Source organism: Hyposmocoma kahamanoa, unplaced genomic scaffold (assembly GCF_003589595.1).
Source record: "Hyposmocoma kahamanoa isolate Upper Pololo Valley unplaced genomic scaffold, ASM358959v1 224, whole genome shotgun sequence".
NCBI classification, from domain to species: domain Eukaryota; kingdom Metazoa; phylum Arthropoda; class Insecta; order Lepidoptera; family Cosmopterigidae; genus Hyposmocoma; species Hyposmocoma kahamanoa.
Genome location: NW_020653743.1, coordinates 6,456,002 through 6,482,879, shown reverse-complemented (window position 1 = coordinate 6,482,879; position 26,878 = coordinate 6,456,002). Strand labels below are relative to the sequence as shown.

The 26,878-nt window shown below is 35.1% G+C and overlaps 2 protein-coding genes across 2 annotated transcripts in view; one reads left to right on the top strand and one right to left on the bottom strand.

Moving 5' to 3' along the window:
• The window catches only part of LOC113228271 (dual specificity protein phosphatase 1B-like), an 11,943-nt gene extending 8,686 nt beyond the window's left edge, over window positions 1–3,257 (bottom strand). The window contains exons 1-2 of the mRNA XM_026461537.1: window positions 3,248–3,257; window positions 2,731–2,862 (exon numbers count right to left, since the gene is read on the bottom strand). Of these exons, the coding sequence (XP_026317322.1) occupies window positions 2,731–2,862; window positions 3,248–3,257 (142 nt within the window). The remainder of the gene's footprint in view (window positions 1–2,730; window positions 2,863–3,247) is intronic.
• A 6,796-nt stretch (window positions 3,258–10,053) lies between these two features.
• The window catches only part of LOC113228270 (muscle M-line assembly protein unc-89-like), a 67,703-nt gene continuing 50,878 nt past the window's right edge, over window positions 10,054–26,878 (top strand). Inside the window, exon 1 of the mRNA XM_026461536.1 lies at window positions 10,054–10,147. The gene's annotated coding sequence lies outside the window, so the exon portion shown is untranslated. The remainder of the gene's footprint in view (window positions 10,148–26,878) is intronic.

Sequence of the window (26,878 nt, the reverse complement as noted above, 5' to 3'; positions counted from 1 at the left end):
CGCTCGTTCGGCTCGTGTGGTTTTTCATATACTAACCTAACCTAAACACACACCATTGTTTTTAAATTACATTTCAGATGACAGCAAAAACATAGCACAATGCTATGACGAAAATTACGTAAGTGGACTTGCTGTGCACCAGCAAAGTACAGTCCAGAATTTTGGAGCTGTACGGTAAACTGTATGGTGGTACAATTTTATCTAAGAATAATAATTTTGTCGAAATGAATTTTCGGCAATCTAAATTATATGGAAAACAGACAGTATAACAAACATGATTAAACCAAACAAACTTCTGCCCAAAGAATATAATAATTTAAAAAAAAATATATTCTAGTAATAGGTTTTTGGACAAACGATACTACTGCTTTAAGACATTTCTGTGTTGCAAATTTATACCAAAACTGTCATCGCACTAATGAAAAAGTCGAACCGTTTTCGGAGTACTGAAATTCGGAAAAAAGAAATTCGAGTTTGTGATAGGTTACCGTGCCTTGGTACAAGCGCTTAAGTCCCTATTATTTTATGCACTTCTTACGTACTTTTTATTTATTATTTATCGTTTATTGCAATCATGGTATATAGAGTTGTTACAAGTAAATAGTGTTGGGTTTTTAAATATTTCCATTTTGAAAAAATCACATTTTTCACAAAAAATAAATATTTTTATAAATAGATATTTTTATAAATAGATATTTTTCCAATATATTTCCACATTTGACGTCAAATGTTAAAGTTACGGAACGAAAACGATGGAGCCATTAAAAAGGTTTTTTTCGCTGTTGTACAATCATTTTAAATCTCGTTTTTCTCTAACTTGCTTGATTATTTACGGTAAATAAAACTTGAAAAAAAATTTCTGAACGAAGAACATAATACGAGTCTTCGAATTATATTTTTCCACTATTTTTCAATTCTTCAGACGACCTCAGTGGTCCATGGTGTCGCCACCTCTGAGGTCTCAGGTTCAATCCCCGACCGAGTCAGTGCAGAAAACTAACTTTTCTATATTGTCTCGGGTCTAGGTGTTTGTGGTACCGTCGTTGTTTCCTATTTCCATAACACAAGTGATTTAGCTACTTACTATGGAATCAGAGCAACGTATGTGATGTTGACTTATTTTTAATTTATTTATTATTATTATTGGGAAGTTATATTTGAGACAAAATTTCCATCATTTAATATTTTTCGAAAAATTACCCAACAGGTACAAAGTAAATAATAATGTCACATGGACCCTGACAGGGTACAGCAAATTGTACTTAAATCCAGTTTGTATTATATTAATAATTAATTTCCATCGTAGAAATGTAACAAGTGCCAAGACACTTGTAACAAGCGACAGATATGTTACACTATGTTTCATTGCCACGCCATCATCGTGTGTCACGTGTGGCACAACCAGCGGTATATCGTGTGGCATACCTCGCGGATCGATAAGTGGCATATATTTATTATAGCAAATTGAGGCTGGAGAAAAATATGTGACCACCCCACGCTCGACCCTGTCCTCGCGACCGGTGCATGTTCGCAGATGGTGTACCCATCGGGAACACTGTTTCGAGCGCGAGTAAAAAGGTCGACGAGTGACGAGCTGACGAGGCGAATTTAGAGTGTTTACACATTCGCTGTAGCAACCGACTCGCCATGCAGATGCTACCAAAACGTAGACGTTATCCATCTTTGCAAGGTGATCTAAAAGTGAAAACACGTTAACGCGTGAACGGAGACTGGCGTCCGCAGCAGCTTCGTAAGTGTTTTGTCGACTCGTGAACGCGACTGTGTAAATGCGATAATAAAGATTGAGGTGGATCTACAATTCGAACAATGATCTATTCAGTAACAAGACTGCGAGATAACGGGACATCTCAAACTTTTTTGCTACATGTGCAATTTGTGTAAAATTGATCTTAATAACTATCAGTGACAGTACATGGACCCTGTTCGGGCATTGCAATTTAACATTTGAATTTATAGTAATTTATATTTATAAATTTATTTAAAAATTAAAATAAATAGATACGAACAATTCAACATTATTTCTAGGTCACCATACTTAATTAGGAATTTTATTTTCATTTACATGGATTAGATCGTAAAACACAATTAATAACTTAAATCGATATCATTATCATTAAGAAATTAGGAAATTTTATAGTTTGGTACAGAAAAAAATTTTTTCTGTTCATCTTTAATGCGCATAGGTATTTAATCTTGGATTCGGAAGTAATAATTGGTTGTTGCGGCGAGAACCACGTGTGAATTTAAAATGGGCTAAATTGCGTCTCACAAAGTTTACAACATCGAATATATAAAAGCAGGGAACGGTCAAAAATTTTGTTATTTTTGAAAGATGGTTTGCAACTGATTTTATTTGAGTTTATAGATACAAAATCATATTTTCATAGGTAAGGAAATTAAACATGAAGTCGTCATGTTGATAAAACTCTACTGCTCGTTCGTAAGGCAGATTCCCCCTAGAAGAATGAGCAAGAACCTTTGTAAATATACATTTGAATACATTTATCATTTACAATTTTTATTTAAAACATCTTAGATCGAGACTACCTGCAAGAGCTAAGAGGTCACTACCTCGGATTTTTATATTCAATTGTGGATCAGGAACAAGCAGTGATAATGCTGTGTCAGTCAATAAGTCCTGGTCCTCACAAATATAAACGTCAGAGTCGACACGCTAAGAAGGAGTGATAAATATGGATTGATACAGACCTGGAATGATTTCACTGTAACAAGGTTGGGTGCAAAGATCGATTTTATGATATAGAGCCCTGCGGGTCCAATTTTTAAAACCGGTGAACGCCACAACTGGATTGGAGATGTTGAGAAAAGCCAGGATAAAAACTACTCAACATCACCTGTATACCCCCTAGATTAATGCTTCGCCTTACATTATGTTTTTTTTTTGGTTTATGGGATTTCATATAAAAATATAGGATTATTATAAATTAAATTGGACTCTTGACCATGATTTTGACGTAACTGACGTAATATACTTGTCGTCTGTATGACATTGCATAATCAAACAACAAGAAAACGAGAAGAATCTTTATAGAGATTATTAACAGGGATTTTTTTGAGTTACTAAATAAAAAACCGGATCTCTGTATAGAGAACGCTGTTTTGGTACCCTACTTAGTTTATTAATGTATATGTATGTGTATATATATATATATATATATATATATATATACATATACCTTTGACAATATACCCAATGACTATATACCTATAATCATTGGGATAGACGATTGCTGCTGAAGTTACAGGCACATGGGACTTGTCAACTTATGTTTCAGGGTAACGGGTGCAGTGACAGTGCACCTTAGATCTTTGCGATTTAAAGTTCTATATGGCACTGCAACTGTTATAAATAGGTGTTTGCCTTACCACCAGGCGCATGACTTGTTCATCCCGCCACTTGGTGTTATATAAAAAAACACTCAGTCGGCGGTAATGACTCGATATAATCTTAAAGAAGTGAAGTATACAGCACTGTTTTCAGTTCATAAGCAAACAAACCTTTTAACCAAACAAGTAACCCTTCAATATAATAACTTAAACTTTAAACTCCCCACGCGTTTGGTCCGCTGTTATGTTTTCAATATCTTGCTGTTTGGTATGGAGTGTTGGATCTTGACCCCAGCATTATGCTCGAAACTGGAGTTCTTTGAGATGTGGCTGTACAGACTTATGCTTGACATGTCCTGGGTACAAAAGGTCATCAATGTTGAAGTTCTTCGCCGTATGAGAAAAGAGTTGGAAATGCTCAGAATTATAAAGGAAAGGAAGCTGCAGTATATTTGGCACGTAATGAGGGGCGATAGAAACCGGATTCTTCAAATAATAATGCAGGGGCAAATACGAGGAAAGCGTAGTCGCGGTAGAAGGAAAACCACATGGTTGAAGATTCTGAGATACTGGTTCCACCTTAGCTCACGTTCCCTCTTTCGCGCGGCAGTTTAAAAAATGAGAATAGCTATGATGGTTGCCAATCTTCGCAGAGATGTTGCACACTAAGAAAAGGAATTATAACTTAAAACGTTTATTCTATTTTTTTTATTTAATGGAAATTTGCTTTGCATTTAGGTGGCTAACTTCTTTTATTAATAAAAGTGCTTAGTGACCTGGAAGACTTCACGCTTTGTTGTTTGGGGTCATTGTTCTGTTTCTGTTACTCAATAACACTTTACCGAAGCGACAACGATGTTGTTAATTTTATGTTCGATTAAATATTTACGTTAGTCATAAATCCCAAAAACCGACTTGGGTAATTTTCAGGTTAAATTCCTCAAACTAATTTTGGTGGTAATTTTTATTATTTAAGTATTCAACTATATTATCGTGAAATATTAAATAATATTTCAGGATACTACATTCAAATATTAAATAATACTTCAAGATAAATATTCTGGAATATTTAAGTAATAAAAATTGCCCCACTTCTAATAACATACTATTATAAACAGTTGTTTGATGATATTTGATTATTATTCTTTAGGACTTTGGAAATACCATCTTTATACCCTTAGAATAATAACGCACTTATACCCTTATTTTTAAATGGAGGTTCAAAAATACAAAAATATTCGTAAAAATACACCTAAATCATAACATCTTGAATCACAATTTACACTAATATTTTATTTTAAATGCACTCTTTATTCTCTTTTTTCTTACTAGTTCATAAGAGCTTCATTAAATTTATTTTCAAGAGGTCCGGGAAAAGGAAGTCCGGTACAAAACTATGCAGGGTGAGCCTCCTTGTATTCCTTGGTTTTATCACGTACCCCCTGCTTAATCCTTTGTATGCAGACACTAAAGTATGGATGATTTACAAGGAGTTGCAAAAATGCATTTTCGCATGCAACTTCATCAGAAAAATGCATAGAATTCTGATTAGATTTAAATTTCACGGTACTAATCATATATCACTGTTTTCCTTGTGAATAACCCTATCCGAATATTATATTCTAATTAATAATAAAAACTTACGTTGCAGTTCTGATGCGACGAATTTATATTGAACATTTTTCTTGGTCCTTCATTAAAGTTGTCAACATAATTGCACTAAGAGGCTTCGATCCGGACATGTTCCATTAAACAAATTTTTGTATTTAATGAGGAACGTGAATTCACCAAATTGCGAAGTGCGTGTAATTCGTGAGGATGTACATCATTTGCTCATGGAGTGCGTTCGAACGGAACCTATCAGGTTGGTTTCCGTTTTGTCGGCGTCAGCATGTGGTGCCGTGAATATTTTCTATGCATGTATGGTTAGGTTGTGTTTTGATTTATTTGCCGGGATTTTATTAAATGTTCTCTTGATATATCGTTTTTATAATGTTGCTGATATGTTCAATAATGACAAAAAATTTTTTTATCTCTTTATTTATTTAGGGAAGTAAATAAATAGTTAAAAAAAATATTTTCATATCGCACCCTTAGTAATATAAGGGCACAATCCAAAAAAAGTAAATTTTTGGGAAATTTGGGAATTGATAGGGACTTAAATAATAAATGGGATCAAACTTATATAGCTCCATATTTCTGTTATATTTTTTGTACTATATGGGTCTAACTTGAAAGTGTTTTTTTAACTTGCTTGAAACTTATGGAATTTATTTATATATATTTTTTTTTTATTGCTATTTATAATACATTTATCAAAGAACAAATCTGCCAAATTTCATATTTATAACTTAAATAATAAGCATATTATTTGAAAAAATAGGTGTAATGTAGGAATCCAGAATCTTAATACGCGATTTCCCAAAAATCTACTTTTTTTGGATTGTGCCCTTATATTACTAAGGGTGCGATATGCTACTTAATGTTAGTTACTCGCTTTCTGTTGTGAACGGTTGCTTTACCAACAAGTTCTTTAATTTGTTACTTGTTTGCTTGCCAGCCGATATAAAATATAACCTCCACACTGAGAGATACAGATGAACTTGCAGATTGCCATTTTTTTAACACCGGTCATTGCACCCATCCTATCCTATTAACATTAGGAAACAGTGAAATCTGCATCGCTGATTTTCGAAAGCAGTGTCCGAGGTCATCATTTAGTCATACCCTAATCGTGGTCAATTTAACTAGTACATGGCTAACTAAAGTAATGTTCCAGATTTTGACGACCTTAGATTATAAATAACAGGTGTTCTATTACAAACGTTATTTATCTTGTGACAATTCAGGTGTTCAGACGTATTGATTTGTAGTATAAAGTACCTGAAAAGTGCGTCAATATTGCAAAGCCGGAAGACAATTTATTACCATTGTAATCGTTTTTTGTCTTCTAAATATGGAAGTGTATTTATTGATCTAGTAATTTTCAAAGAACTTTGTGTGATCTCGTAAAAGAAAGTGTCGTAAACATGAGACTTTCAACATTCCTCGGTTTCATAATTCTGGTAGTCAAAGTAAGATCCGACCCAAACCCATTTATCTATCCTAAATATATTTTAGACCAAATTATAGAAAGAGCTATAGAAGAGGAAGTAAATAGTGAGTTTCCGCACGACGATGCTAAATACCATAATGACGGAGGTGGTGATTTTAAGCAGAAAGTTGTTCATTTCAATAATGTTGTAACGAGTTCATATCAGGACAACCCAAACTCAGCGAATAAAGTAAATCCAAACGCTCAGCAAGATCAAAGTCAAAGGGCTATACCACAAGAAATTGTAAGAAAGAAGTTCTTGGAAAATTTCTTTGACGTGGAAAAAGTCCCTGAAGAAATTATCAAGAAAAGCAAGACGGTACTAACAAAATTACAAGTGCCTGGGTCTGAAACAGACTATTACACAGGTGCTGATTATTCAGGAGGTTTATACAGCACTTACAAAGAACATCCTTACGAATCTTATAACAAGAAATCAGAACAACTGAAGAACGAAGACGAACATTCTTACGATTCTTATAACAAGCACTCGGAACAACTCAAAAATGAAGACGATAGTCCTTACTATTCATATAGCCACAAATCTGAACAACTGAAGACCGAAGATGAATATCCTTATGATTCTTATAAGAAATCTGAAGAAGATAAGGAAGAAGTTGAAAATAAGAAACCCAAGGAAAGTTTCTTCGTGCAAGAATATTCAAGTGGTTATGCAACGGAATGGGATGGTAAGGACTCTGACAGGAATTACGTTCCTGATAAGAAATAAACCTAAAATAATTATAGTTATTAAATCTGAATACGAAGTTATAAACAGATTTGATGCGTATAGCTTGAGAAATATGTAGTTTCTATATTTATAGGTGAATGTTTAATATATCTAATCGTATCTAAACGCGACAGAAAGAACTCATTGACGTGCCCGGAATCTGCATTAATTAAAAATTGTTATCATACTACCGATATTTTTTATAATATTTTCTATTAGGTGAGATTGTAGATAAATATATAAATGAGCTGCGTTTTGTTATTGTTCCTAATTTTATAAACTGTAAATAATTAGTATAGTTAAGTTTGACTGAGTTATAAAATAGAAATGTTTTCATACTTTTCAATAAACATTTTGTTACTTTAGTTTTTTCATGCATACCATCTAATAAATCTTTTTTATGTCTTTATTTAAAATGACTGTATTTATATTATCATGGATCATAGTTATTCCGTGTGAAAGAGTTCGTCCAAGGAAGTACGGTAAAGTGAGCATTCCAGTTTTGGAGGGTAAGGGTGCTGGTGAAATTACAGGCATATGGGACTTATCTCTCAGGGTGAAGGGCGCAGTGGCAGTGCCCCTCAGGTCTTTGCGATTTAAGCTAAGATTTAAATAAGCTTCCAGACCAGCCATGGCAATTCGTGTCCAGGAGGAAGTGTCTCAGAAGGCTAGACAAAGATAAATGGTACTCTTTCGCGCCGAAGGTCCACCACGTCACCTGAGCTGGCTCAATGATCAGAGGATCAAAACATTTCACGAAACGTTTTCATCAAATGTGTCGATCCTCTGAGTATTGAAGTTCGAGCTGACTAACTCTAAGTAAATTCATGTAAATTTGTTCTATAATTTGACAGAGTAAACATTTATCTGTTGCAAATAAACATTTGTTAAAATCTGACCCACTCTGTAGTAACAATTCAGCTCGCTAAAATTCAGTATGACCTTATATCGTGACTAGAATTTTGATTATAATGAACACGAGACGATTATAAACGGAATCTAGTAACTCTCCAATCGCACATGATCATTGTCCCTCTTGCCTCATGTTCAGATAAGTCCACACTCAAAGAAATGTAAATCATTACACAGTGTGCTATATCATAAAATTAATTTCGATTATAAATGTAAGGTCAATGGCGATCATAACGCAGGATTACAGGTTGGATTGTAACCAAGTGTTGCAGAATATAATGCTGGTTGATTAGTTGCAGTATGAGAATTTATATTAGCTATTAGAACACAAGAGCGAAAGTAAAATAGTTAAGATAAGAAAAAGAAAATAAAATCCATTTTCGCATCCCAGATGTTCAAGGTAATTCAGATAACTTAGGCCCAATTTGCGTTATACACATTATATCGTACCTTTGGTATAATAACGCCACATGTGATGTCAAAAGTGCTTTTACCACATGAAAGTCACAAAAAAGACGAACTAAACAAAATATGTGAAATATTATAACTAATTTAAGCATAAAAAAGCTGGACAAATTTCGTTTGCAGAATCTTTAAACCTCTCCTGAAATGTTGTCATCTTGTAGATACGGTCTTTTTACACCAAAAGCTATTTATGCTTTTACTTTCCCTTTTGTTTCTGTTATGCTGAGTCACATAAATTTTACGGTGCATTTCAATACCTCCAAGTATACTACGCCAACTTAATTTTTGGACCTCTTCTGTTTTTATTTTGTTTGTTTCTTTTTCACAAAAAAAAATTGTGAAAAAAAGAAACAAAAACAAACATATTTGTTTTTTTTCGAATTTTATCTTTTGTTTCTTTATTTCTTTTCACAAAATTCGGGAAGCTTAATATTAGTAAATAAATATGGCTGTTTGAAAAAATAACAGAAAATGACCAAAAAATAAAGTTGGTCTGGTGTTAAATCAGATTTTCATTAAACCTCTAACCAGTACAATAAAAAGAAACACGTATTTCGAAGTTCTAATGCTGCTTATACCTCAAGGCATAAGGATAGGTAACCTGTGATTAGAACCTGAAGTTAAGAAAAAAGAAAAGTAATAGTTTCTACAGAAGCTGAAGATATTGAAGCTGAAGATTTATACAAACTTTGTTAAGGGCATTGACACCATCAAAAATAACGACGTAGCAACCAAAATCGAATTAAATTGGAGTACATTCTTTAGGCTTTAGGCTTCTGTGATGAATTCTCTTTCTGGAAAGATTTGGCTCGAGGTTGTAACAAATAAATCAGGGGAATAAAACGTTTGTCGCATGTGGTTTTATACGAGAATTGGCTCAGAAAATTATGGAGTTTACGAGCCGTTAAATTGTGAATTTACACATGTTGGAATCCAAAACGACAGGTGTAAAGGGGCTTAGTTTGTGATTATTGACCGTTGAAATTCGAGTTCAAGTTTGTACGTTGTAAGAAATATATTCGCTGATGTTACACATGTGTATAAGTAGGATGATTTCTCAAGAAAACAATAAGACCTTAAACATTTGAATCGTGCTCATATTAAGAACATATCGAATTGAAGTTGACCCGGTATTGATTTTTTATTCCTACCCTTGTAATCTGAAAATCTGTAACTTACGACAATCATTTAATGAATAACCATGTGTCTTAATATTCGTTTCAACATAGTGTTCTGAGAAATGATGAGTAGTAATTAATTGGGATCACTGCTAGCCACGTTGGTGGCTTGATCCAGGACGACCTCCTCATCTGGGTTAATAGCATCACTGCACCACTAATACTAGTTTAGTTTTATATCATTGTCTATTTATAAAGTTCGCAAGATTTATACGAGGTATTCAAGCTTCGGGTATAAGTGTTAATGTACACAATGAGGCGTATTTTTGGAGCGTCGGGCGGCGAGTAGGGTCCGCGGCAGCAGTGTAGCCCCGGCAGGCGCGGCGCGAGCGCACGACGACCGACCGTCCACTCCCGCGCACCCTTAGTGACCAGTGACTCGTGCAGTGACCACTAAGTGTAAGTTAGGAAGTGCTTAGCTTCGAGTGCCGCTCAGTGCTTCGTGGTGTCGCAGCAATGGATTAAGTGAAGTTTTAACTCCGCTAACATGACAATGCTGTGCTAACCTACTAATGCATGTGCGCAAGTGACAAGGGTTGAGGTCAGAGTGGTTTTTGAGTGGTGTGTGGGCGGTGGTAGGTGTGGGCAGGGAAATTTGATAAGGCGAGATGTGTGCGGAGTGGCAGGCTACTTTTGTATGCAGCGGCGGGTCGGGTGGGCCGAGGCGCGGACTATTTTTGACCGTGCGTCGTCGAGCGGGATTTCGGCTATTTTCCGAGCGCAGCCGCCGGCGACGGCCGCGTTTCATTAATCTGTATATTATGAAATTCGTGACAGCCGCACCGCCGCTCCCGCCTCCCGCCGTCCGCCACTACGCGCAACCTCACCCGCGCGTGTTTTATGGCTTATTCCAGGAATATGATACAGAACGCGCTGAAAATCTATACCACACAGTTAACACGTCATCAACATCTGTATTCTGTACGTGAAAGAGCACGATTGCTCGCTGTTGATTGAAATATCTACGAAATCAGCAAAAGTAGAACATGGAGAACACAAATGAGTATGACGAGCTTAGGCGTTTACGAATTAAAAAATTGAGATTAGTATGTTAAACTGTCAGTATGGGATTTAGTTACGACACGTTTTACGACTTGAATTCGACATCAATTGCAAGAGAATCAGAACTAAAAGAATCCGGATGTAACCCCTTAATAAAAAATAAATATGAAGGCAGTTTCTACTAAACTAAAACATTCATTCCGCCTTTAATGAGTGTGGAAACTACTATAAAACATGTTATTTATATCTCTAATATTAGTGAATTAAAGCGCTAATGATAATCGTCTAATTATTGACGTAAAAAATACACGTCATATACTTGGAATCGCAGGTAAGAGATATACTTGGGTTTGTTCCCTGTATCAAGTCTTACTACAGCCAAAAACTAGGCTCCTGCAAAGAGAAGTTTCAAGACCATTTGTTGAATAAGCCCCAGGTGGGTAGGGAAATTCTTGAAATGTTTCTTCATGATGCTATTCTTCACCAAGTGCAAATGACACAAATTAATAAAAGAATAAGTAATAACCCAAAACTTTACATAATTCAAAAAGCTTTAATGGTGCAGATCTTTGCGGAAATATGAATTCTCATTCTCCAGGATAGAAAGCAAGCGTTCTACTAGGCTCTGAAATAGACTAGGTTAAAATAAATTAACTTCCTCTAACTTAAGCCTCGCCAAAAGTTTGTGGAATCACAAGTATTTGCTAAGTTTTATTGAAATTGGTTAACGGAAAGTGGGTGTGGGATGTCATTCCCTAATTTGCCACCCTGACGTATCTACTCCCTTTCCAACAAAATCGGTTCACAAATGTGGGAGTTATCGCATAACATACACAAAAAATGCAGTCGAATTGTGAACCTCCTTTTTTGTGAAGTCAGTTAAGAAAATTTAAATAAATTTATGGTTTTCTTTCGAGTTCTTAGGTTTTCGCGATTGTTACACATTGGAAGTGAAACTGTTCACTTCGGGCACTTTACAGGTCCCATGATCAGTCAACCGTGACCATGGGACCTGTAAAGGGCTCGAAACGTCGGTTTGTTTGAAAAAACAAATATACGCGATTTAAATCCGGAAAAACAGTTTTATTTCTTAAGGTTTTGTTGACACTGTTATATGGCCGGTGTTAATTTTATTTCTCTGGAGACTTTTAATCCCGGGAATCTGGAACATTGTCGTATTTCGATTGCAACAGTCGACGAATCCCGCACGGTGGCGTACCATACCTTTTCTGTGCGTCTGGCGCACCTTAGGCAATAATCTGCTAGTACAGTCTATGTACCAAGGTTGGTACCTGACTCACCAGCCTAGATTTGATTAGATGCATTCATCAGAAACATTTACGATTGAAATTTGTACCTTGTATTTATGTAAGTATAAGTCAAAAGAACAATTTTTTTATGATACCCGAACGATACACGAACAAGTCATGGGCCCGGTGGTAACCGACAGGTATGTCCATAAGAGTTGCAGTGGCACTCGGCGCTCTAAAAAGCAAAGATTTGAGAGGCACTACCACTACGCCTGTAATATCACCATATTTCATTGACTTAAAAATTTTCGACATTCACTAATTATGTAATCAGGAAGTCGTACCAAAATGGACTTTACGACTCACAGGTTAGAAGTTGTTTAACATTTATCTACTCAGAACCAAATGGTCGGTTATAGCGTCAGGTACGAATATCTTAAGGCATCGCCTGTAAACGACAACTATTGGCAATCTTCTCACTATGTGCCATCGATAAGAAGACTTGTAACTGTACTTTGTCCTCCTATAAATAATATGTCGAATGTTTCTATTTAGTCATCATCATATATTAATCAAACACGTCACGCGAGCGAAGTCACGCGTGGCAGTCGAATCGGCACCTCATTTGACCGACTCTGATTTATCGGTTGCGCGTCGGTCAGTTGAACCGGTTTTATTTTATCTAAGGTGAGAGGTTCGGCTGCCACGCTACAGGTTGAGCACCGAATGTACAGGTTTCCTTCACGTTCAGTGGTACTCGCGGGAAAATATGAGGTCATTTTATTTGAGACTATCTGCACAAATAAAAAAATTAATAATGATGTTTTTTTTATTATGCTATGTATTATTTTATACCTAAAAATACCAATTAGATGCTTTCGTGGTTTTTTACTAAACGATTATCACTAATTTTATATATAAAAATACATTATTGACTGAGTCAAACCGTGACCATGGTGCGTATAACCGTTCCGAAATACGGGAAAAACAACAAGAACTCATATTTATTTATTTATTTAAGATTTTCTAACATTTGATTAAATTATTACAATCTTAATAACGTAAGTTAGGAACAAAAATATATCAAACAATTATAGGCAAATACCACAATTTGCCTATAATTGTTTGATATATTTTTGTTCCTAACTTACGTTATTAAGATTGTAAAAAGCAATTAGTAAAAAGGCTGTAACATTGACAACATGATTTAACATCAAGTAAAAAGAAAAATCAACAACAATTAATAACAACATCAACAATCAAGTATATAAATAAAAATATAATAATTCATTCGGCTTACTACAAAAAACTACACAATAAAAGTAAGTACTTGTTGAGTAAATGAACTAACTGTAAGAAAAAAAAAGGAAAAGCAGAAAATATTTAATATCGTGGTAAGAAATCTGTAATTTGTGATAGATAATCAATTATGAATATATCATCCAAATATATAATAATTACGTACTTTAATTAATAGTAATTAATTTAATAATTTTAAGTATGTTTTTTATTTTTTAAATTAAAAAAAACGGTATACCAATGTACAGGTATTTGGGCTATCATCTCACGGTTCTTATTTTTAAAATACTTATGACCTCTATTTTAAACTGAACAACGTTGTAGACCGAGGATACCGTCGACCGCCATTGATCGATGTAAGATAAAAACTCGTCTTCGCCAATAAGTGCATACCTGAAAATTACAAAACTTTAAGATTTTTTATTTTTATTTATTTCGTTCTTTTTATTATAGTACTTAATTACTTGTTTCAATATCATTACAACATTCACTCAGACTTTTTGCTGAGTCGTTTTTTTAGTAATTAAGTAGTTTAACTGAACTTATCGCGTTCTTTGGTAATCAAACTATTTTATTCGGGTCTAAATCGCGTGTACTGTATAGTAGAATAAAACTATTTTCCCAGAGACCTGATGTTGGATTTTAAAGTCATTCTAGGGCAGATTTTCAATAAAAAAATACAGTACAGCAACAAACAATAGCTTTTTAAATTAACAGATTATGTATTTATGTTCACCCATAAGATAAGAGATATTATTTCCCGAAAGCCGGAATTCAAAAAAAGTAAGTAATTAATTATGCGGTTTAAAATTTAATTGGTCATTTTTTGTATCAATATGTAAACATTTATCTGTATACTTGGAACAGTCTTTTCCGGTCACTGGTTATGACTAATATTAATGCAACTCATTCTATTCTGAATTATAGTCCTAAAAATTATTAGTTTGTCTGCTATAATATTACTTTATGTCAATATCACGATTTACTACTATGATATTCAATTTTTTTTTAAATTACTCCCCTAGTTTGTTATACTTTTTCTTCTCTCTCTCTTGGCGATTTTTGTCACAGGTTCATCTATGAGAAGTCTAGGAAGGTTTTTCTTCATTCAGCCAGTAGACTACTTTATTTTACATAAAACCAGCATGGTAAATGTCTCTGTGGCTGAACAGTTACCATGCTGGTCTGCCACGCAGAGGTCTCGGGTTCGATTCTCGCGCTGGATAAATATCATATGGCATACATTTATTTGTGTCGTGAGTTTGGATGTAATTTGTTTGGTTGTGTATTTAAGTGTCCATGGCACTCGCGAAACATGGTTTCCCATGCGCGGGGCTATGAGTGTATGCGTCATAATTATTATATTAAAAAACATATTTCACACGGTCAGCCATCACAAGTCGTTTCATTTCCAATTAACTAAATTTAGTTTAGTTTCTATTATAACCAGACTAAATAATGCTTATTGTAATAAGAAGCCAGATCTATCTCCACCTCGTATTTCAGCGTTCGACGTTGATCGATGAGGATCGTCGAACTCTCCGCATTTAACCAACTAAATATAGACATCCGTGATTACTGCAATAATGGAGTATACATAAGAGTGATGATACAATCTGGTATTTAGAGTAGCATTCATAGCAATATATATATAGACTAGTAAGGTGCTTAGTATAACCAAGTAAAGCTCTGTAGTCTCTACAAAACTCAATGGCCAGACCAAGCTTTTTTATGATATCAAGTGACGTAAGCGACACGCCTGTCCAAAACAGAAGCAGTGCCATTCAGAGCTTTAAATCACAAAGATGTGCAATCACTGTCACTGCGCCCGTCACCCTGAGACAAAAATTGATAAGTCCCATGTGCCTGTAATTTTACCCGCGCCCTTGCCTTTCAAAACCGGAAAGCAGTAATACTCACAATACTGCTTGGCTGCAGAAATAGGTAGGGTGGCAATACTTCCTTGACAAACTCTTTCACAAAGAGATTGTACAGCTGCTAAATTAATTTTGTTAAAGCCTCTAGTAACTTGTTCCGCTATGTAAGTTTGTCGATTTGATGGGGAAACTCTGCCTCTTTGGTACGATGTTGCAAGGCGTGGCGTTCGATGAAATTTTCTACATTTAAATCGTCTAATTGTTTGGCCAAAAAGTTTGTGCTGTTTTTGCTACTAGTTAAAAACATCTTTCTTCTTTTAAAATGTTAAATAAGTCCATGGTAATTTATTCAGATTATTTGTATAATAAATCCGGCAGTTTTTTTATTATTATGAATACAAGGATCAATCTGGATCGAACACATAGAATTTTTTTTCGACGATCCGGTGGGACTGGAACGCGCGTCCAAGCTGCAGCGTAGCATTGCTCTTACCAACTGACTGGTCCCGTGGCTCAGCTGTTCATAATCATAGCATTTTAAGAATACACGTGTTACATTTAAGCTATAACACACAACACTATAACTATATAACTGCCTCCGTGGCCGAACGGTTACCATGCCGGACTGCCACGCAGAAGTCCTAGGTTCGATTCCCGGGCCGGGAGAAATATTTGTATGGCCTACATTTATTTCTCTCGTGAGTTTGGTTGTGATTTGTGTTTGTCTATGTGTGTGTCCATGGCACCCGCGACACAGGGTTTCCCTAGTGTGGGGCTATGTTAAGCGTATGCGTTATTATTATTATTATTATTATTATTATTATTATTATTACAACACTGCAGAGCTATATTTTATAAATAAATAAAATCATTTTCGTAAAAGGGTAATTCTAAAAGTATCTGAAAGATAGTCAAAGATTGTAGATCAACATGGCCAATACATAATTGATTTAAGATTGATATAATTTTTAAATATTTTTCATTTATATTTTGCTTCTACATAGATTTTTTAGTAAAAAAATATAATTTTATTTTCTGCATTAAGCATATTTAGTATTATGTAATTATTTTCTTTACTTTATAATTATGTAATTATAACAAATAAATTAACTTTCTAAGTACATATTGTGAAATAGAATAGACTTTATAGTCAATGTTATATAATAATTACCACAGACGACATAAATACTAGTTCCGTGATAATTACAATGCATATAACGTACTCGTATACAGTTACCATCTCACACTATGACTTTTCCGTACTATGGGAACCAGAGAACCAATAGACATAGTCTTACAAATACAGTCATTGTGTCATGCCTGAAGGAAGCCATTCCATGATTCCACCCATTGTTATGAAAACATTTTAATAATTGATCACCTCTGAAACCCCGAAAATATTTGTTCGATACTAAATGTTCTTATACACGGCCAAAATGAATCAAAATCACTCTTCGTTGGCTTGCAGCGATTTATTACTCGAGACTAGTATTTTTTTCTGTAAATTGTAGTAATTGTTTATATATATAAATAATGGAAACCTCGAATATTGCGATTTGTAATAATATTAATTTTTTGTACTTACACGTCTGAGATAGGCCTGTATGACGTCACGTGTTCCTCAAAAGCAAGGGTACCAGCAAAACCAAGGTGCGTACATATTCTTCCCGAAGGAATATGAGTAGAGATGAATATGTTTTGGTAGCAGTAGAGCTCCATGTGAAAAACCTTTCCTATTTCTGTCACCAAGCAGCAATGTCAGCATTACAGTGTTCCGGTTTTGAAGGGTAATCGACAAGTTTTCAGGAGGGAGGTTTAAAGATTGTACGAACGAAATCAGTCGTTAACTTTCTTATACTTAAATAGGAGGGTTATAAAATTTCACATAAATACATGACGTGTCTTTATTATTTTTATGACTTTCATGTGATAAAAGCGCCTTTGACGTATGATCGAATGAACGAGACTGTAGTATTTTTTCTGCTCAGTGTAAAACGTTGCGGGTAATTTAAAAAGTTGGAAATTCGCCGAAATTTGGCCTCGCATTTCCTCTGTAGTGTGTATCTTGAATGAATCATAGAGTAGAATGAAATTATGAATATAAAATATATGGGCCGAGCAAGTAGTAGACTTTGTGATAAGCGACACGCGTGTTCATGCCAGTTGACAAGCACCCTCATCCTAGAAATCCGAAACATAGTAATGTAAACATTACTGCTTTGCGGCAGAAATAGGTAAGATGGCAGTACTTTCCTGGACGCTATCCATAGTTGAGGACTTAACGTAAAGCCCTTGACAAAGTCGCCATTAGTTGCACAATACATTTCATTTTGCTTTGATGGGTCTTCCATGCACTATTTATAATTATTATATTACTAAAAAAAATTTAAAAGAAAAAGAACTAGGATCCCATCAAAACAATCATCACGCATTCAAATTTAGCGCTATATATTCTGGCCATAGGGTAGGGTATCTAGATAGAAAAATACACTTTACATATCAAACTGAGGTCATACTTGCATTTAATTATATTTAGTACTTAACGGCATTTAGCGCTTATTCCATCGTAGGTTGTTGGATCTTAAGAGGTTAAGTTCAATTCGTAATATAGTCTTAAAACCAGTTTGCAATACAAAATAATTGGTAGCGGGAACAAACAATTCGTCTCTTGCATTCTCGTGTTTGGTGTCAAAACTTGTTTCTTTCTATTATTTTTGCAGCGGCTAATAACACTGTACCTTCGCTAATTGATATAGCCGTTATCTTGGCCTAGTACCTCTAGCATGGCATGCTTCCTTGTGTAATTTTAATAATTCGACACAAAACTAAGCACTTCTTTTAAACTGTGGGCTAACCGAAGGCGTACGACACCCTGGTAGGCTTGGCCATCTTTCCGGCTCAGTGTTACCGTTTACAATTATATGTAAAACTTTTAACAGTGTTGTCGTTTAAGCCACAGCTTCTATTTCAAAATTTAATAGTGTTACCGTTAAAGCCACCCTTTCTACAATTATCTGTAATTTCTTTAATAGTGTAGCCACTAGTGGTACAATTATCCATCAAAATTTATTAGAGTTACCATTAAAGCCACCGTTTTTGTAATTACCTACCAAACTTTTGACAACATTGCGTTTAAGCGACTGTTTCTACAATTATCTGTCAAACTTTTATAGTATCACCATTAAAGCCACACTTTCTACAATTATCTGTATTTTTTTAATAGTGTGGTCATTTAAGCCACTGTTTCTAACAATTATCCACCAAAATTTATTAGAGTTACCGTTAGAGCCACCGTTTCTATAATTACCTGTAAAACTTTTGACAATGTTGTGTTGAAGCCATTGTTTCTACAATTATCTGTCAAACTAAAAGTTTTGCCGTTTAAACCACTGTTTTCACTAATTACCTGTCTAAAGTATGACAGATTTATCACCAGCATCAACTCTAAAACACAGTCACGTTACAACACGCAAACATTATTTAGACTCAACAACTTTACAGCGACTCGTCAATGCTAAATGTTATATAAATTTGTAAACTTTATGAGCATTTTCATAGCGAACTTATGTTTTTCATACAAATATACATTTTGCACGTTTTAATGAAGATCGTAAACACCGATCTAAGGTTATGCTAGGAGTTATGACGATAGCATGGCATTTATTCGTAAAATAATTTACTAGTAAATGTAATGAAATTATGAAATTACAAACATAAGAGTCAATTTTCTGTATAATAATGGAGAAGAAATGAAATGAATAGCAACAAAATTTTGAGAATAATAATTATAATAATAATGTGCCAGCCAACCACAGCAATTGCCTCGTCTCAAACTAGGAAATTCCCTGTACTACAAATACCAGAGCAACAGAATTCACTCCACTATCCAGAATACCCAGATCAGATACAATTAAGATAAGTTTATTTCTCAAATTGGTCTTACTGGGAATCGAACACTGGACCTCTGTGTTTAGCGTCTACAGTACAAAACAACCCAATAATCAATCCTCGTGATTTAAATAGAACTCTACAATACTTACAATAATAACAGACCTAAGTTCAAAATGTAAAGCCTTGCATTACGTCCACTGTACCTGTTGAAATTTTATTTTATTTAAATTACAATATAAAGAAAACTTGAATTATAAACAAAGAAGAAAAAATGATATCGCTAACAAGTGTCAGAATGTGTACATTTTGACGATCTCGGTCGTCCAACGGTTTGCACTGTGGGCGTTGGATGAGGAGGTCCCGGGTTCGATTCCCGGTAGGACCAATTTGGGAAATTAACTTTTCGAGTTGATTCTGGTTTGGGCATTCTGGAAAGTACTCCAGAGTGAATTCCGTTGCTCTGGTACTCATAGTACAGGGAAATTCTATAGTTTGAGACCAGGCAAATGGTGTGGTTGAACACAATTGTCTATATCGTAAACATAGTCTTGTTGACTTTACGATACCGTCAGTTGCGTGTTTTGTGATGTAAGATGATGTATATAGTACATTTTAACAGCAATTTTGATACCGGTTTTGAAGGGTAAGGTTGCTGGTGAAATTACAGGTATATAGGACTTGTCAACTTATGTCTCAGGTTGAAAGGCGCGGTGGCAGTGCCCCTCAGATCTTTGCGATTTAAATCTCCGAGTGGCATTGCACCCTTTTGACGATCTCCGTGGCCGAATAGCCGCACTATTTTCATGCTCCCCGGTCGGGTAAATGTAGAAAAACTTACTTTTCTGTATTGTGTCTATTTGCTTTCGGGGTACTTTAGTTATACAGACCAAAGTTAATTTGGGATCAGAGTATGTGATGTATGTTGTCTAATATTTATTATTTATCTTTAGTATAAATGCAACTTCTATTTTTTTCGAGTTATAAAAACCATACATCGGCTTCAATTCAAACCAACAAACCCCCGAAAGTAATATGTTCACTCCCACATTGTAATTCATTTGTCAGTATATTTTATAATTCCTTGAAGTGTCTACGCAGATTGGTAGACAAATAATTAGTCTAAAGCGACATTGTCTTTCAGAAAACAATTTCTTAATTGTTGTTGTGTAATTTTTTGCGGCCAATTGTGTAACGAGGTTTAAAATACTTGTGTTTTTAACCGACTTGAGAAAAAGGAGGCGGTTCTCAACTTCGACTTTATTTTTTGTGTTGCTTAACATGTAATTACTCTGACATTTGAGAACCGATCTCGATGATCCTTTTTTCGTTGGAAAGGGGATACCTTAGTAGTGGTTCCGTTCAAATTTGAATATTCCACCTCTTACAGTGGAAAATTAGGTGATGAATCCGAAAAAGCAGCAGAGCTTCTTTTGAAAGAGTTCGTCCAGGAAAGTACTGCCACCTTACCTATTTCCGCCGCCAAGCAGTAATGTTAACATTGCTGCGTTCCTGTTTTGAAGGGAAAGGGTGATAGTGAAATTACAGGCACATGTGACTCGTCAACTTATGTCTCGGGCGACAGGTGCAGTGGCACTGCCCCACAGATCTTTGCTATATAAGCTCAGCGCCACCACTGCAACTGTTATGGACAGGCGTGCAGATAACCATCAGGCACACGATTTGTTCATCCTATCACTTGATATTTAAAAAAAAGGTTTATTGGGTTTCACCCACTTTCCGTTAACCGATTCCAATAAAACTTGGCAAATAGATGTAATGCAACAAACTTTTTCAGATCTTTTTATATAAAAAAGGTAAAATTGTATGCTTATTAGATTCTTTCAACTGAAACTCTTTGCAACACGTTTCTTTTCGTGATTTAAACTTTACGTTTATGATGTTTACAACCCATGTTCTATGGAATACCCTATCCACGAAACCATTACACAAATATCAAAAACTGTTTGAATAAATTTCGAAACTAAACAAACAAGAAAATCAAACCTAACATTCGGTTAACCAGAAAATTCTTAACATCACGCGAAGAAGTCGACCTTCTAAACGAAAATAGCTCTCATGAACCGAACGTCAACTATTCTTAGCAGCATTCATAGCAACCTAAGACCTTAGCATAAATATTTTTCACTCAAGTTTATCACTTGTCTCTTTTTCTCTCGTTTATTTTGATATTATTTTGACGCCGTGGGAATATCCCCATCTCTTTCTAGGTGGCGATCAGCCAAGTCGTCACAATGTTACGAAATATGATGTCTAATTATGAAAAGCTTTATTAATAAATTGCATTTGTTCTTTAATTATATGTTATTACAGTGCTAATTATTAGAGAAGTTTGTCATGTTGATGACCAGGTGGTTATCCCACTAATTGGTATATGTAGTTGTTTAAAATCACATGTAGACCAATATATGCACAGAATATACATGATATACTTATGACCTAAGAGCTACTCTAATTTCTATTACTAATACGAAAATGAAATGATTAGAGTCTCAGCTTCAAGCTGTTTTTCATCCCCTTTAGAATATTGTCCTACATTTTTCTTAAACTTTATTTATTTACTTTGATCATCATTGAACATCCCACCATCCTATCCTAGAAAAACAATACATCAAGAAGACACTTAACAGAATCCAAGCAGGTAAATCAAAATAAAAAAAAAATAAAAAAATCAAAGGCTCGTGGAATTACGTCTATTAACCGAGTTTTATTGAAATCGGTTACCGGAAAATGAGTAAAACCGGATTAATCCCCTAGTGTGCCACCCTCAGGGCTGGAATATTTTGAAACTGGACCAATACTGAGGTACCCTCTTTTCAACAAAAAAGAATCATCAAAATCGAAACACAAATGCAATCGAATTAAGTACCTCCTCCTGTTTTTAAATCGGTTAATAAATGCCTAAGCAAACATGTATCTATACAAAATCTTCGCCGCACTACATGCGGTATTGAAACCATCTATCATTAAATGTACGGAGACCTACCTGTGCAAATAACCGTACCCTAATAGGTTTAGTCCGAACACACTCCATGAGCAAATGCTGTGTGCATTATCACACAATATCGGATCAATAACGGATATTATAAATAATTATAATTATTATTATTTGTATACTTTAATTTTCTTCTTCTTTTAAATGTTATGGCTCCATCGAAATAATCAATGATTTTGCCAATGTCAAGTAAAAATAACTATGTACGGTAGTTTAATATTATTATAAAAATTATACAAAAAATATGGCGATTGCGCCAATGTCCTGTGAGAATAATCGTATACTTTAATTCGACATCTCAAATGTTTTGTCGTTTAAAAACTTCACTGTGACCCCTAATGCCGAGTATATATGTGGTCTGTGCCGAGTACCATGCAAACGGATAAGAGGTGGAAAAGCACAAACAAACTATTGAGTATTGAGGTCTTTTCAGCTTGTTGCCCAAAGAGTAGAGTGAAACATTAGGAAAAGAGAGCCCCCTGGTGAAAAAATACGCCGCATTGGTTTTATCTATCAAAAGTTTGATTGATGTTTAGTAGTAACGATGATCATGGCTGAGCTGGAAAGATTGAATAATACCACTGGCTGTTTTTCACTATTTACAGGTACAGGTAGCACGCTGGGTAGAATTTCAGTATAACAATCATAGAAAAACATATACAATTACGCGCTCTAATAGATTACGCCTTGATCACCAAAAGCAAGTGAAGGAACATTAATCAAAAAATTGTAAGCGTTTTGTATCAATTTAATAATAACAATTCTTGGCAGTGTTTTGCCATAAAATAAAGCCGTTTGAAGTGGTGGTAGACATCGTTTGTATTCGAAGAGATAGAAAAACTGGTAATAAAATTTCGTTTTAGATTTTTTTTATAAAATACCTAGTGACGAGACGAATAAGTAATAATAATAATAACGCACACACTCAACATTGACCCGCACTAGGGAAATCCTGTGTCGCGGGTGCTATGGACACACACATAGACAACCACAAACTACACCCAAGCTCATGAGAGAAATAAATGTAGGCCATACAAATATTTCTCCCGGCCCGGGAATCGAACCTGGGACCTCTGCGTGGCAGTCCGGCATGGTTACCATTCGGCCACAGAGGCAGTCTTGCGCCTTGGAGGTAAGCGACACTGGACTGGAATTCCTATGGACAGGCGTCCATAGGAATTCCAGTGCCAATCAGAGCTTTAAATCGTAAAGATCTGAGAGCAACTACCATTGCGCCTCTCACCCTGAGACATAAGTTGAGAAGTCCTACATGCTTTTGACTTTACAAGCAGACTTATCCATTAAATGCAGTTATAAAGCTTGGCATGCTTTCCACGGTGAGGCGATACTTCACACCGGAAGAGTTCAACTGTACCAAGCTCAAGTCCAGTCATGTATGGAGTACTGCTGCCACTTTTGGAATGGTTCTGCTAAATACTGATTAGCCATACTGGATTCACTACAAAAGCGTGTCAAGAGGTTTATAAGTGACACGTATTTAGTAGAGGCAAAGCTGCAGAGTCTTGATATCGTCGTAAAGTTTACTGCTTATCTGTATTCTACAGATATATATCAGATTATTAAACTGCCTCTGTGGCCGAACGGTTACCATGCCGGACTGCCACGCAGAGGTCCCAGGTTCGATTCCCGGGCCGGGAGAAATATTTGTATGGCCTACATTTATTTCTCTCGTGAGTTTGGGTGTAATTTGTGTTTGTCTATATGTGTCCATGGCACCCGCGACACAGGGTTTCCCTAGTGCGGGGCTATGTTGAGTGTGTGCGTTATTATTATTATTATTATTATAGATAGTATATCACGAAAGTGTGCAATGGAATTGCATGATTTAATTCCGCCTTCCCCGTTCCATCATTCTGGGTAGGCTGGGATTCCACGCCTATGTTGTGGATATTCCAAAGATTACGCTTTCACATCTATATGGCAAACGGCTAAGGAGTGGAATTCCCTGCCTGCAGACTTGATCTCCGAACGCTATTCTTGAACTTGGACCTTTTAGAGGCGAGAGTGAATAGGCATTATTTACGTGTGGATGCTACTTCGTCGACCTCATCATCACTTTCCATCAGGTGAGATGGAGGTCAAATGCGCAATTAATTTTATTAAAAATAAAAAGTAGCAAGTGTGGTTTTAAATGGAGACTGTGATACTTCTTTTTAATCACAACTGAAATAGTTTAGGTTTAAAATCTAGTTCAAGATGTTTTAAAAGATTTAGGTTAAGTACCATATATTTAAATACTTATTCCGGGTACACAATTATAATACAAATTATAATACTGTAATACTTAAGCTCCTTGTGAAAGAGTTCGTCCAGGAAAGCCAAGCAGTAATGTTCGGATTATTGCGCGTGTCGACCTCATCGTCGCTTTCCGTCAGTTGAGATAGAGATCACATGCGCACTTATTTTCGTATAAAAAACCCTTTAAAACCGGAACGCAGTAATGTGAGAGTGATAACTGCTTGGTGGCAGAAATAGATAAGGTGGCATACTCTTTCACGACGAGGTCTACTGCTACTACAGGAGCTCTTCTGTACACGTCCTAGAAAAGTAAAAAAGTCCTACCTTATATAATTTTAATTTCAAATATATTTTTTTTTATTAACGCATTTCTCATATTCAGAACAAAATAAGTATAAAAATAAAAAAAAGAACATAACATAGGTTGTCACCTGATTACATGATTTCTATTTGCGGCAAAGTCACGAGGTGCGATAATAAATGCGTTCTTCCAAGAACGACTGAATAATAATGTTGCATAGACATATAATAATTTTACCTAAAATTAATGCGAAAGTGTGGGCGTCACTCTTGCTTCAGAAAAACTCGGCTTTTTTGCTTTTCAAATGGAACTTCGGTATTTCGAAATAATGGAAAAGAAATTATAATTTTAGATATGAATTTTAGTATAAATTCTAAAATCGGAAATAAATTCGGAATATGAAATATGGAATAATTATGGAATTTAAATATGGAATTTTAACTGCCTCTGTGGCCGAACGGTTGCCGTGCCGGACTGCCACGCAGAGGTCCCAGGTTCGATTCCCGGGCCGGGAGAAATGTTTGTACGGCTTACATTTGTTTCTCTCGTGATTTTGGGTGTAATTTGTGGTTGTCTTTGTGTGTGTCCATGGCACCCGCGACACAGGGTTTCCCTAGTGCTATGTTGAGTGTGTGCGTTATTTATATATATATATATATATATATATATATTTAATATTAGAAAAAAAAATATATCAAACGCGGTTTCACGAATACGTGACTTTAAGGTTAAATTAAAACTTTTTTCGAAATTCAGTTTTATTTCTTAATTTAGAACTCCTTTATTAAGTCCTTCATTACATTTTTAAATTAGCGCGAAAATAAAAAAAAGGGATATAAAAAAGTTAGGTGAAGTCAACATTGGAAGTCAATATCTCCATCTCGTTTTCTCCAACTTCAACAAATGTTGAAGAAATGGTTTCACAAAGCACACACCTCATACTACGGAGTATTGTCAATACGGATCAGTGTGCCATATTATGAAAGAGACGTGTAACCCGTAATTCTGGGGGCCTACCATAACCTTTCCAAAAACAATCTTATTTCAATGTAAGCTTAAAGTAAGCTTATTATAATAGTACTCATATTCGTACCACGACAAACCTATCAACCAAGTAATGTATTATTACTAAAATGATTGAAAGAACGAATGATTTCCCAATATTGTCTATTCCTTACTAAAATGATACGAACTGTATAATGTCATTTCTTTCTTTTTTGGTGTTCCAAGTCATCCTATCGTAGTGTAATGTTAAAGCACTTAATATTATTTACATTCAGAGAATTTTAACTGCCAAAAAATAAAATAATGGATCGCATTTTCATGAAGAAAAATAAATAAAAAGTCAATGTAAGGTTAAAGTAATATTGTTTTAAGAGGTTGTGGTAGGCCCCTGGTATCTTTATTTTTTCTTGTTGTGGAAATAAGTGCGTATTTGACCACCACCTCACCTTGTGGAAGCGTAATGCTTCGTGCGAATCTTGAGTATATCCAAGACGTAGAGGTGGAACCCTAGTCTACGTCCAAATAGAAAGGAGATATAGGAATGATTTCATATAATTCAGTCACACCCTCTCCGTGATATATCCTGTAGAATACTTTATCATGCCTACATTTGCTTAAAATATAATAGTAGAGTTAAAAATACATTATAATTGTCTCAATTTGTCAAGATTTTAAATTGAAGTGTTTATGTCAAAATAGAGACAGAATGCAGATGCCAAGTACATAGCAAAATGTTGTCTAAAACAATTATTTTTACAATTGAATTAGTCCAGTACTATTAGTCAATGCCAAAGTTTAAAACGTTGAACATGTTGGCACAGGTTTTCTCTAGAGTAATTGTGAAGGATTTCATGGATAACGTTCAAGAATATGCGCATAACGAAGTGAGATAATTATTAACAGCTGTGATTGTAAATGCAGGTGTGAAATTTCAATATTAATTTATGAATTAAAACATATGTTCCGTTTGCGAAGTAATCTATCGCAATAAAATTTAATTCAACCTTACTATCTTATTCAAGTGATTATTTGCTACGTACGTGTAGCACATGCAAGCATGACTGGTTGTAGACCTACAATATGTGAACCTCTACGTCGGTGCGTAGCATATCGTAGAGTTTTTCAAATCTGCTTAGTTGTATAATTTTATAGCAATTTTGCGTATATATTTAATTTCATTTAATTTCGTTCTATATATAGAACAGATCTCTTTGGTTTTTTCTACTTCCATAG